The 13,175-nt window shown below is 37.4% G+C and overlaps 1 protein-coding gene across 3 annotated transcripts; it reads left to right on the top strand.

Annotated features, from left to right (window-relative positions):
* The first annotated feature begins 192 nt into the window (after positions 1-192).
* On the top strand, positions 193-12,611 carry LOC123874245 (TP53-binding protein 1-like). Of its 3 annotated transcripts, none has more exons than XM_045919483.1 (11): positions 193-565; positions 2,681-2,793; positions 4,253-4,286; positions 4,367-6,479; positions 7,348-7,501; positions 8,017-8,107; positions 9,522-9,683; positions 10,169-10,368; positions 10,786-10,943; positions 11,333-11,552; positions 12,129-12,611. In XM_045919483.1, exons 1-11 carry the CDS (start codon positions 511-513, stop codon positions 12,459-12,461), a joined length of 3,633 nt encoding a protein of 1,210 aa, XP_045775439.1. In that variant the 5' UTR covers positions 193-510; the 3' UTR covers positions 12,462-12,611. The 3 variants fall into 3 exon arrangements, with proteins under 3 accessions (XP_045775439.1, XP_045775438.1, XP_045775437.1); XM_045919482.1 differs by having other exon boundaries at positions 2,678-2,793; XM_045919481.1 differs by having other exon boundaries at positions 2,663-2,793.
* The last annotated feature ends 564 nt before the right edge of the window (positions 12,612-13,175 follow it).

Here is a 13,175-nt window from a genome sequence, read left to right as displayed (position 1 = left end):
TGTAAAGTCATGCCTGCAGGTTCTCTAAAAAAAAAAAATTGAATGTGGGTAAATTGCCAGAAGAAAGAATGACGTTCCTATTTATTTTGGAACCAAATCATTTTATTCGTACATTGCTAAAGTTTACCTGATTTATTTATTTACTCTCTTATTTTATATAATTACTTTTATGCGTAAAACCAACCGGCAACCAATTTTTAGAAGAATTGCGTCTAAAAACTACCAAAATTGTAGTAATTCTTAAAACGTAAGCTGGCAACACCGGCCAAATCAACAAGCGGCCGTGCTTCGTTCGACTTTTTGCAAAACTGCAAAATAATTGTTTCTTCAATTAATTTCTTACCTTTTCATTAACAGTTATCTTTCTCGATTCATAAACTTTCGTATTGATTCGCTGTTATTGTCTTACGTACGGAGTTTTTACCGTTTTTCGTCCCATTAAAAGTGACAGATGTTTCTGTGCTAAAACGCGCCAGTTTTTGATCAGTTGAAGTGCAGCTTCTCATAAAAATGGAAGAACCTAATAATGAACTTATCGACATTGAACCAGCATCAGAAGGAACAGGTAAAGGTACTTTCTTTTATTGTTATCTTAGCAGATAATCGGTATAGTTTGTATAACCCGACATATTTATGAAGTCTGACAGGTTACTAGGAGGGCGATATATAATCAGTTTATTAAGTGTTTCTAAGTGAAATTCGTTTAATTTCTATTAAATAATGAACACAATAAACGTTTTTGCAACTAAAACAACTCTAGCGATATCGAGTTTTTATGTAATACTGTTATTGCAACTGTAATTAGACTGACGTACTTTGCCATTTTTAGTTGGTCGGTTATACATCAATCCAAACATCAATACACTTTGCAAAATAGAAATGCACACAACTTATCTATTTTTTCTTCACATTTCGAACCTGTAACAAGTTATTAGGTATAAGAATTATGCCTGTGATACTATTATTTCATTTTGAAATTTACTATTGTTTTATCAAAAACTAGTCCTTAATGTAAGCGGATAAGATACAAATTGCTAAAAACGTCTAGTGTTGATAGGTTATAGAGAAAGTGCGAGGGGTTAGGATGATAATAGAAAACAATGGCTATGTTATTAATTTATACTAATTAATTAATCAATGACGATGTACATTATTTCTCTCATTTAAAAAGAACAAGAACAGTTTTAAGTAAATACTATAATTATAATGTTTTATAAACAATTCAATGCAGTACTTGTGTAGTATCATTCAGATAACTGGAATATTCCTCACACTACTATATACATTATACATACATGCAACAAAAAACTAGATAAGTATTTTATCATAAATAATAACTTCAATGCCTTGTAACAGTCATACCTACATACAAACATTACGTGCGACATGAATAAAAAACTAATTTAAGTAAAACGTGCAAAATTGAAAAGTTGAAAACCTGCTCCTATTACGACATTGGTTAAAATAAAATACTTTTTAAAAGTTAATTATTTCATGTTGTTCTTTGTGTTGACACTATGTTGTGTGAGACACAAACATTTAGTTCCGAGTAGGCTCACATAATGCTCACTGCTGCTATCAGCTCCAAAATAATGATAATTCAAGTTTCGTCAAAAACATGTTGGCCATAGCAAGTCCAGTGTAATTGAAGAGGTCAGTGGTGTATGTATACCCAGATGTTTGAGCTGAATGTTGAAGTATTAATTATTATCAGTCAGTTTTTACTTGTTTGTATTTAATTATACATAGATGATAGATGATGCCCGTGACTTTGTCCACATGGATATGGATTAAATATAAATATAAATAAGATATATAAGATAGTAAAGATATAATATAAGGTAGTAGATAAATAAGATAAGATATAAATATAATAATAATAAGATAAAAACTCCTGGAAACTCTTTGATTTTCCAGGATTAAAAGTAGTCTATGTGTTAATTCAGACCTAGTTATCTTCATTCCAAATTTCAGCTAAATTGGTTTGTTTATTATGGTCTAAAGGAGTTACAAACATACAAACATTTAGATTAAGTGAGATTAATTTGCTACTTCACATCTTTTTACCCGACTACAGCAAAGCCAAACAGAAGGCTAATGATTTTAGCAGTCTAGGTGCATCTATATTTGTTTCTAGGTGTGTTCCACCACACAAACTAAGCTACTGAGCTAATTTTGATAAATGATCATTCAATTTGTCATTATACTCTAGATGACAGAGACTACAATTACAAACAAAGTCAGTATGACAGACAACACAAGAAAAGTGGGGGTCTCTGATTTTTTCTTTGCTATTTGAGATATCAAATGAAAGGGGAAAAATTCTGAGTTCATAAACATAAACATAGTGCAATGTGAAATATACAGAGCAATAGAAAAACAATTGTAATAATTGTATTGTATACAAACTTTCAGTCTCAATAGCTCAACCGGTAAAGGAGTGGACTGAAAACCGAAAGGTCGACGGTTCAAACCCCGCCTGTTGCACTATTGTCGTACCTACTCCTTAGCACAAGCCTGACGCTTAGTTGGAGAGGAAAGGGGAATATTAGTCATTTAACATGGCTAATATTCTTTAAAAAAAAAAAACTAGTGCTATCTATCAGCAGTTCTCTGGTAGTAGTCAGGTGTTGTACTTTATTTTATTTATCTTGTGTTACAGAGAGTACTGTTCTAGCAGTGTCTGAAGTGTCCAGCACTTCAGGAACCAAGGATGTCTCCCAAAATCTTTTCCCCGAGAGTCCTGTGTATGAGCTGGAAGAAGATCCTACATTCCCAGAAGATAGTCTTGAGGTACATATTTGGTGTGGTACCTCCTATTCAGGAGATCGGGGTTCGATCTCAGACATGCATCTCTAACCGAAGTTATGTGTGTTGTAGACAAATATATCAATCGCTACTTATATTGCGGATGACTGCAGGGGGTGTGAAAGGAAATAGCATTTCCTTATCCTAATTTTATAGCTAAAAATTAAAAATTTAAAACCCTTGATAAGTGAAGGTTACAGTAACTAGAAAAGAGCTGATAACTTTTAAACGGCTGAATCAATTTTCTTGGATTATAGCTAAGAACACTCTCGATCAAGCCACCCTTCAAACAAAAAAACTAAATTTAAATCGGTTCATTAGTTTAGGAGCTATGATGCCACAGACAGATACACTTATAACACCCCTCTTTTTGGGTCCGGGGTTAGTAAAATTATCCTAATTTCTCTGCCGATTTGTTTTGGCGGCTTCTATGGCTAATTGTGATGTGTCTGTAGCCAGTCCTTGCACACGGTGCTCGTGAATTCTGCCGCGTCAGGTGTCACTTTCTGACTATAGCAACGCTAAGCAATCACGTCTAGCATTAGGGCCTGAATATGCCTGCGCAACACGCTTTAACGGTAAAAGAAAACTGAGGAAACCTGCATGTCTATGAGTTTTTCATAATGTTCTCTCAAAGGTGTGTGAAATCTTTCAATCCACACTTGGCAAGAGTGGCAGACTAAGGGCCGGCGCACATATGGCGGAGCGCAGCGCAGAGCATGCCCGCGAAGTTTTCTGATCGCGTGACACATTACACGAATTCCTACCAGAGATTACGCGAGCACGCGCGGGACTGCGCGCGGATGCGCGAGTATCCGCACGGATGCACAATTGATTATTATTATTAGATATTATTTCAATGAGGACAATGTCGATAATATTTTGTCTGTGAAAAATGCTCTGCGCTACGCTCCGCCATATGTGCGCCGGCCCTATGGCCTCATTCTGAGATGAATCCTGTCCTCAATAGTGGGCCGGCGATGGTGTTTCTATTTTATTTGAGACAAATTTTGAGGCAACTTTATGCATATAATTTGAAAAACTATAATATTTCAAATGTGTTTTGTTTGTATAGAAATATAGAAATATTGATTAGTTTTGCAAAATAATAATATAATACGTTTTGTATTGTTAATAATCATGCATCTCGCTTTTGAGTACATCCTGCCTCTAAATGTTGATTGAAATAGCATGCTCTCACATATTATGACCACCCACATCATCCATTACACTTTCCAGAGGAAAAGTTCATCACGATTTTTAGTCCAGTCAGATCTAGGTAGATATATATCCAATGATTATGTTTTAGTTTTAAGTTTTGGTACAAAATAATTAAACATATGTTTAAGTTTTTTGTAGGTACCTACAACTGAATTAGTGTAGTCGAATTTTTCATAAGTAGCTACCACATATTACTAAAACTAAAGATCTATATTGTCCATAGGTTGAAACAACTAAAGAAGAACAAAAACCTAAAGGTAAATTAATCATTACATTAGCTTTTAAATCTCTATTGAATCTTAAGAAATCATTTTTTTAAGTATACAATGTATTTCAGATGAACCTCAAGTAATACATACTAAAAGAAAGCTATCAGAAGAAGCCCCAGACAGTATTGCTAAGATTCAAAAACTAGATTTGGAGGATGAAGAAATCGCTGTAACAACCCAAACACTAGATGATGAAGTATCTTCAATAACGAGTGTAGCTAAACGCAAGTTACAAGATGAAATACCATCTGCCTCCCGCGTGCGGAGCCCGGGACGATCAAGTCCAAGAAAAGTCAAAAAACGAAGCAACAGTGCCGAGCTGACGCCCAAAACACCAAGGACACCAAAATCTCGTTCAGCCAGTGTAGATCTCACTAAAGGTCGTAGAACACCCAAACTCAAAGCACAATTACAATTGTTCAAACAGGAAATGGAAGAAAAAGATGTAGTAGTTATTTCTTCTAGCTCAAATCGTCCTAGCGTAGAATTTGTAGCAGAAATCCCTGCGCCCAAAATACCAGAAACAATCACAGAAGAAAGTAATACAGAGAACCTTGATGATTCGCAAAATTTCCATCTAGCATTATCCCCTACACCAGATGAAAATGAGAGTTCAAATGAAGACAAACCTAAAGTCATGAATTATAACAGTGAACCAGTGATTGTTAAAGACCGGGTAGAAATACTCGATTCTGGTAAAGTCCGCGAAACTAAAAGCGACGGATTTAACCACTCTGAACTTAATAATAAACTAAAAGATTATAGTGATAGTAAGACAGACTTAGAAACTACTGAAAGCGTATGTTCGGGTCTAGATAGTCCTGAAAACCCTCCCAGCGTTGCTTCAAAATTAATCACAAAATTATCGAACGGAAATTCCTCCACACCAACGGAAACAATCGACAAACATGGCGCAGATGATATTACTCCTGATATGACAAAGCTAAATGGTAATACTAAAAGGGGAAAGAATGAGTCATTCAGAGTCAGTAACACAACCACTCCCTCGACCATATCTCCCTTACAAAATGGTCATTCCTTACCAATACATACACCACAGATACCAGTTTTCGACGTACATGTTAGCCACAATGAAGATTGCGAATTTTTGTCTTTGTACGTCGTCCGTACTGATACTGACGTTGGAATGGATATGTGTAAGGAGTATCAGAGGATTTCAAAAAGATTCTCGATCGATCCGTATTTTGGAGATGTTTCAGTCAGTACGTCTCCTTCAAGTGTAACCAGTATTGGAATGATCAATTTGCCCAATAGATCCTCATTTGTATCAACCGTTAGCTCAACATCATCCTCTAGTACAAGAACTAGTGATGGAGCGTTCGTAGTTCCTCAGCCGCCCAGGAAATCAGTCTCAAACCCGTCATCTACCGTCAAAGGATATGAAGCTTTAATGAAAAAGCTTCAAGACTTATTTTCGCACATTCGTGAAGCATCACTTACAGACGCTAATCGATCGCATGATGATAAAATATCTGTGGGTATCCAAGCTTCTTTGTCAAATGAAACAGTTTTCAGTAACGGCAACGCCTCCCCCGAAGAGGTCAGTAAATGCGATAAAGCTACTCCGAAAAGTTCTTTAAAGAAACGGGTTAGAGGTCGACGGCCTATAGCTGGGAAAACTAAACGGGCCTTATTACCAACTCAGCCGGAAGAAAACGAGTATATGCATGGAATGAATTCTCCTGAAATGGTGCCAACGAATGGTGATAGTGGGAAGATATCTCCCGTTAAATCTCCTAAGGAGGAAAAGCCGTTGTCAACCCTAATCGGGACACCAAAATCCGTTACTAAACTGAAGCAGAAAAAACGGCCTATATCCCCTCGACCCGCTACGCCTGTTGAAAAAATCACAGTGAAACCTGAATATCCTGGTTACGCCCCTGATACGGTTGTGTTAGCAAAATGGGTTGACAAACGCTACTATTCCGGCAAAGTGTTAGAAATAACTGAACCAAATAAATACTTGATAAAGTTTGATGACGGACAAAGCAAAACTTTATTAGATGACTTCATAATATTTGGGGATACTAAAAAGTTGCCACTTCAAGGTCAGTCGGTGTATGCTCTGGTGGACGAAGAACAAAATTATGAACCGGGTCTGGTGCTTGAGATTGATGAAAACGAGAGTGGCACTGTTGCCTATAAATGCACCACAGATGGGTAAGTAATAGTTATCTATTCTGCTGTTCATCATAATAAACATAGATATCATCAGATTGAGACTTTTAAGATTATGGCGTCGATTCTCTTGTTTTTCTCTAAACTAAAAGAGTATCTGCATCTCTTTCTTTTTTTTTTAGTATTGCTAAAACAGGATGGAACATGAATTCCAAATTTAAAGACATTAAATTTTAACAATAGGCTCGCGACTGGCAGCTAAAGTCACAACTCACAAGGTTTGACATTTCTAAGCTAAATTTAAAACTGTCAAACTGTGTCTGTCCTTTTCATATTACTTTGATAGGAAGGGGATGCGAATACTCTAAAATTCAGTTGTAATCAGAATCAGTACCAGTGTCATACCGTATTTTGATCAACTTTAGTTGTTCGAAATTTGGAAAAACGCTATAACTAATTTATGTTGCTTTAGATACCAGATATTTGAGAGTACATAATAATATGAGTAAAACAAGAAAATAGGCACCTTCTAGGTAAACGCGTCCCTTCTTAGACCACATCATCACTTTCCATCAGGTGTGATTGTCGTCAAGCACTTGCCTATAGTGAATTTAAAAAAAAGAGTAGATAAAAACTAAAGGGCTGTCGGTGGTACCTAGAATTGAGATGTGTCTGTTTAACAAACTGCCCACTGCCCTGTTATCGTACCTATAACTATCCTAAGATTATTTCGGTTTATTTGTATTGCTTCTTAGTAAAATGTTGTCCCATATGAGCGAGCGAGACGGAACTCGCTTCTGTAGGTTCTCCCACATCTCACGTCTTTTTGATTCCCATATGAGTGAGCGAGACGGAGAATATCTTCGCTCATCTCGGTTATCCCTTATCTCACGTCTTTTTCATTTTCCAGGGATACAATAGTGATGGTAACAGCCAGCGAGCTATACCTCACGGAGGACCAGGCTCGGTCGATAAAGGAGTCGACTAGATCGCGGTCGCCGACTTCACCCGCTACGCCACGGAGGCGACACCATAGGGAATTGGACCTCGATAATATTATACAGGTAAAATAAAATATAGTCCGCACAAAATGACTTCTCTCTTCTTCTGACACATAAAGTTAAAATGGTGCGTGAGAAGTCATTTTTTGCGCCTGAACTGAGCACATTCAAGTAAAGCTTTTTATATAAATCTGTGGAGATAGGGCATGAACTGAACACATTCAAGTAAAGCTTTTTATATAAATCTGTGGAGATAGGGCATGAACTGAACACTGAACACATTCAAGTAAAGATTTTTATATTCTGTGGAGATGATATTACTGCCATTGGCGCTATTAGAATGTCATAAGCCTACTTTGTCGTATTAGTTTACAAATTGCGAAAAACCAAATTAAAGAATTTCGCGGGCAGATCCGTCTAGTGCACCTTAATCCAGGGTATAATCTATCTCCATTCTAAATTTCAGCCAAATTTGTAGCAGTTTTTGCGTGACAGAGTAACAAACATACACACAACTTTCACCTTTATAATATTAGTGTGATAGTTACCACCAGTCTCACATAGTTTATGTCTTGCAGGGTCCCCGCAGCGCTCGCAGTCGAGACAAAGGAAACTCGAGCGCCAAAAAACGTGTTACATCACCAAAGAGTCCCAAAGCTTCAACCTCAGGTAAAGTAATACGGTATTTTATACAGTCCAACCGGCCGGCGAAGGGCTAATAACCATAAAAGTTAACTAATTAGATAAAATGTTCCAAAAGATCATAAGTCAGTACTTACACATTCAAAACGCTAATGTAACTGTTTGCGTTAAGGTTCAATGTCGAATGGCATCATTAATAAAAATTACAATAGATAAAACAACAGGGTTGCCACAACTGGCTCTCGGAAATCCAGAAGGCGGAAAACCCGATCAGTCCTTCTTTAGAACTGACAAAATAACCACGCGTTTGACACCTACATAACGTTTTAAGCTATAAGTATAATTATGTTTCGTCCGTGGGACGAAGCAAATGAAAACAGTTTTAAACGTAGACGGATTTATTTAAGTCCTCAGAGTAAACTAATAGTGAAAAATGTGTACAATGGACTCTTTAGAGAAATAGGACCTAGTGCATTAAAAAAGACTGCTGAACTCACTCAAGTGCCGTATGGAACAGTGAAAAAAATAATATATGGTGGTGCAGTCGAAAGAATTAACATCGAGAGCCGCGATAATGTTAAAAAACCCTGTCAAATTGACAATTTTACAGGTGACCTTATCAGTCGAATGATTTATGACTGTTATAGACAAAATTTATTTGTAACAGTTGGTGCTTTTTTATTTTTATTTGTCGAGTTATTTGTTTCATTATATTTTATAAGTGTTTACCTTATATGCAGATATGATAGTGGCCATTTAAAAATACACGTTTATTTTACAACCCTACACATGTGCGAAGAATTTCATTGTTTTCGGGAAATATAATTTTTTAGCTTTTAACAAAGAGTCCTTAGGTTGAATTTCACTCGCACACATTAAGACTTATGACAGTTCAAAATACAAAATACTATTGTTAAAAAGTTTTATTGCTATTATCTCTTCGCTGCGGCCGGTTTTACTATACATTAGGTATTTGTTCTTTATTATTTCTTGTTCTTTGTGATTTCGGGTTGCTGCTGTTTTGCTGCGTTAAACATTTTGAAAAAGTAGTTTTAAAGATCTTTCTAAAATGGCCGCCAAACATAACAGATGCTGCAAGACGCCGGGCGAGTTTCCACTCCTACGCGCACGAAACGCTTCGCGTTATCATTCCTTCGCATGGCTAGGGTTTGGAATTCTGAGATCAATTTTTCCTACCAATTATAATCTAGGTGTCATTAAAACAAGAGTGAATAGGCACCTAGGCAAACGCATTCCATCTTAAGCCACATCATCACTTCCAATGGTATGAAGTGTGTGCCTATAGTAAATAAAAAATATCATCTAAAAGGAAAGGTTATTATTTTAGCAGTCTGTGTATGTGTATGTATGTATTTAGCGCTTAAACTACTGAGCCGATTTTGATGAATGGGGTGTCAATGAGTTTATTGTTTATTTTTAGGTCTCAAAACCAAAGGCACTCCAATAGGTCGAAAACGTGTTGCAAGCGAAAGCAGCGAGATGAGCGAAAGCAGCAACTCGGCGCCTCCCGTGAGGATCGAAGAGGTCGCTGGGGTCGAGCCAGAGGTCCAGAAAACCCCGCGGAAGATTGATGGGGTCAAAGGTACTAGATTTGTCCAATTATTATGTCCACCACATAGATGGCATGGTTATACAGTGCTTGTCAAAAAATATTACTATAAACTACTTACTAGGTCTATAGATTATACTATAGGTTTTCTTGACAGCCAGACAGACAATGAAGTGATACTATAAGGTTTCCTTTTGAGGTACAAACCTCGTAAGTCATTGTATGGAAGTTACATTTTTTTAGATATTATTGTTTGTAGCATAGTAATAATAATTTAAATAACGCCTAAAATCCAACTCCTGTTCAAGGAATTGAACTCTCATTTCAGTATGGTATGGCATATTATTGTAAATTGAATGCTTGAACAGTTTTTCTTCCTTTTTGAAAAGAGCAACCGCCGAGTTTCTTGCTGGTTCTTTCCATCTCGATAGGACCGGCATTCCGTACCAGTGGTAGAGTATTTTGACGATTCAAAGCACTTGTAAAAGTTTATTTGAATAAAAATATATTCTATTCAGCCGGCCCCCTCCAACTGAAAGGCGCAGCGAAACAGAACATAGGCAAGAAGAACTCCAAGCTAACCAAATTCGAGAATGATGAAGATACGGTAACCACCTTGGGTCCCATACCCAGCCCGGAGAGCAAGCTGTTTGTCGGACTCTGTTTCTTGCTCACTTGCACAGAACCGCCCAAACCGCCGAAATCAGAGAAAAAAGAGGTAAATCCATACTAAACAATTTTCAAAATTACCAAAAGAATGTTCATATCGTTATGAAATTACATTTCAGTAATAAAAACTATTACTAACTAGATGATGCCCGCGACTTCGTCCGCGTGGGCTTAGATTTTTTAAATCGCGTAGGAACTATTTAATTTTCCGGGATAAAAAAATTGCGGGACGCAAGCTACCTCTGTACCAAATTTCCTTTGATTAAACGTATGGGCTTTTAAGAATCTCATGGGAACTCTTTAATTTTCCGGGGTAAAAATTAGCCTATGTCCGTCCTCGGGATGTTAGGCTAACTCTGTAACTTTCATCAAAATCTGTCAATCTGCTGGGCCGTGAAAAGCTAGCAGACAGACAGACACACTTTCGCATTTATAATATTAACTATGGATAAACCTTTCTGTTCAGCAATGCCAGGATACCCGTCATTATTCTTCTGAAGAAGATAGTGAGACTGCATCAACGATGGCTGGGACGGATACTGAAGACCTGGAGTTCTGTACGCGACCCTTCAATAAGGAGCGGCTTAAAGAACAGCTGGAAGCAGGCGGCGGAACCGTTTACAGGTAAAACCGTCGTCATCGTCAACCGATAGACGTTCACTGCTGGACTTATGCTCTTGAAAGGGCTTCCATTCTTCTGAGGAAGATAGACTGCATCAACGGATACTGAAGACCTGGAGTTCTGATGATATTCAATTTGTTTCATGAAGCTTCGAAACTCCAGTCTTGGAAAGCTCCCCATCAAAACACGACGCCGGAGCTGAAAAATAGTCCAATTTTCAAGCCTTAGTGTCCATATCTGGGATCTAATATTATTAAGATTGTTACATATTTTCATAGGAACTATTATACAGTTCTTGTATTTGTGTTAGGTTCAGTCTTAGGTAATATGATATCTGCCCACATTTTTAACTTACGTGATGGGAAATTCAATCTAACTTTTCCCATTCCAGCCACTTCGACGATGTGCCAAAGAACAAGTACCCGGTAACCAAGCTGATAGCGCCCAGACCATGTTTGACTGCCAAATACATACAATGTGTAGCCGCAGACATAAGAGCTTTGTCCCACGCGTGGGTTATAATGAGCTGTATACAGAACAGAGTACTAGACTTCGACGCCTACATTCTACCTTCTGGGTGGTCTTTACTGAAAAAGCGTTATGTAACCTGGGTAAGTGACTTATAAACTTATAACTAGGGGTTCAAACCATCCTATGGAAATCAATGGTAGAATGCCACTCTCAAAGGTGTGCTCAGACTGCCAATAAGCACTTCCCAATATTCTTTCCAATACTAACACCGGACTATTAATAAATGCTGATAGTAGAAAATTTGTTTTTGTTATATTTCACAAAGTTTATATTTATGAACTCAGAAGTTTCTCTTCCTTCGTTTGACATCCCACTAGAGACAATAGCAAAAAAAAAAAAAATGGAGACCCCACTTTTTTGGATGGAACATCTGTCAATCGAATTTTCGTTTATATAAAAGGTAGCCTATGTCACCCGGACCATAATAACAAATCAATTGATACCTCATTCATCATAATCGGCTCAGTAGTTTAGGCGCTACGGTGGAACACAGAATCTGGTACATACATACATAGACTGCTAAAATAACCCTTCCTTTTGGCTGTGCCATAGATGAGTAAAAAAGAATGACCTAAGCCCTCACCTCACTTGGGCTCAGTAGTGGGACGACCATGGGTTGAAATGAATAATGAGTGTGATTCATTTCACAATTACAGGTCCCGCCATCAGGAAAACGCAACACAACCTTCTTCAAAGACAAAGTAATCCTACTATGTGGTGACCAAGACACGTTTGTCAAATTCTGGGAACGAGTCTGCACATTTGCCGGAGCAACCACTAGAGTAGTCAACGAAGAAGACCTAAACATGTCCGGTGCAATTGTTCTAGTCACGGAATGGGACTGTCCCCACGAAGTCCAGAATAAGGCTAACCAGGATAACATTCCCCTAGTTTCAACGACCTGGGTGGTCCAATGTTTGATCGAAGCGAGGCTGATCGCCCCAACTTCCCACGATAAGTTCTCATTTATGTACGCTGAGCCCGAATGATCCTGGGACTTTCGGAAGGTGCTCATTATACGTGAATATTGACACATAGTGAGTCGTGCGAGATGTGACGCTTAGTGTTTAATGTGTAAAGTGACATAAAGACAAATGTGACAGTGTTTTCTGGGTTCTGTATTTTAAGTGTGACAGATTGTACTACCGATTCAATTGGGGTTGTTATGTATTTGTGCTGGAGACAGTGTGGTTAATTCTGTTGTACACAATATAAATATATAAAAGGAAAGACTTATCAACGCACAGCTCAAACTACTTAACGGATTGGGCTGAAATTTGACGTGCAGATAGCTATTATGTTGTAGACTAAGAAAAGAATTTTGAAAATTCAACCCCTATTAGGGTAAAATAGGGGTTAATACTTGTGTAGTCCACGCAGACGAAGTAGCGGGCATAAGATAGTCTCAAAATAAAAATAAATCTCGTACGAAGTCTCGTACAATATAAAATGCGTCAGGACCTATTATTTGGTGTAACTACAGTCAAATGCTTGTCTATTTAGTTTTTTTTAAACAGTTTAAAATCTAGTGCTATCCTTTTCCGCAGGGAACATTGTGAAAGGGACAGCAATACATTTAGATCTGTTGTTTTGAGTTAAGACATTGTGTCCAACAAAATTAGCCGCATTGTTTTATTCAATCCCGTTTTTTTTTTGTTATAATTTATGCAATGTATCAACAATCATGACTTGTAATTATTAAT

This window comes from Maniola jurtina, chromosome 18 (genome assembly GCF_905333055.1).
Source record: "Maniola jurtina chromosome 18, ilManJurt1.1, whole genome shotgun sequence".
NCBI lineage: Eukaryota > Metazoa > Arthropoda > Insecta > Lepidoptera > Nymphalidae > Maniola > Maniola jurtina.
This window is presented reverse-complemented; position numbering and strand designations above follow the sequence as displayed.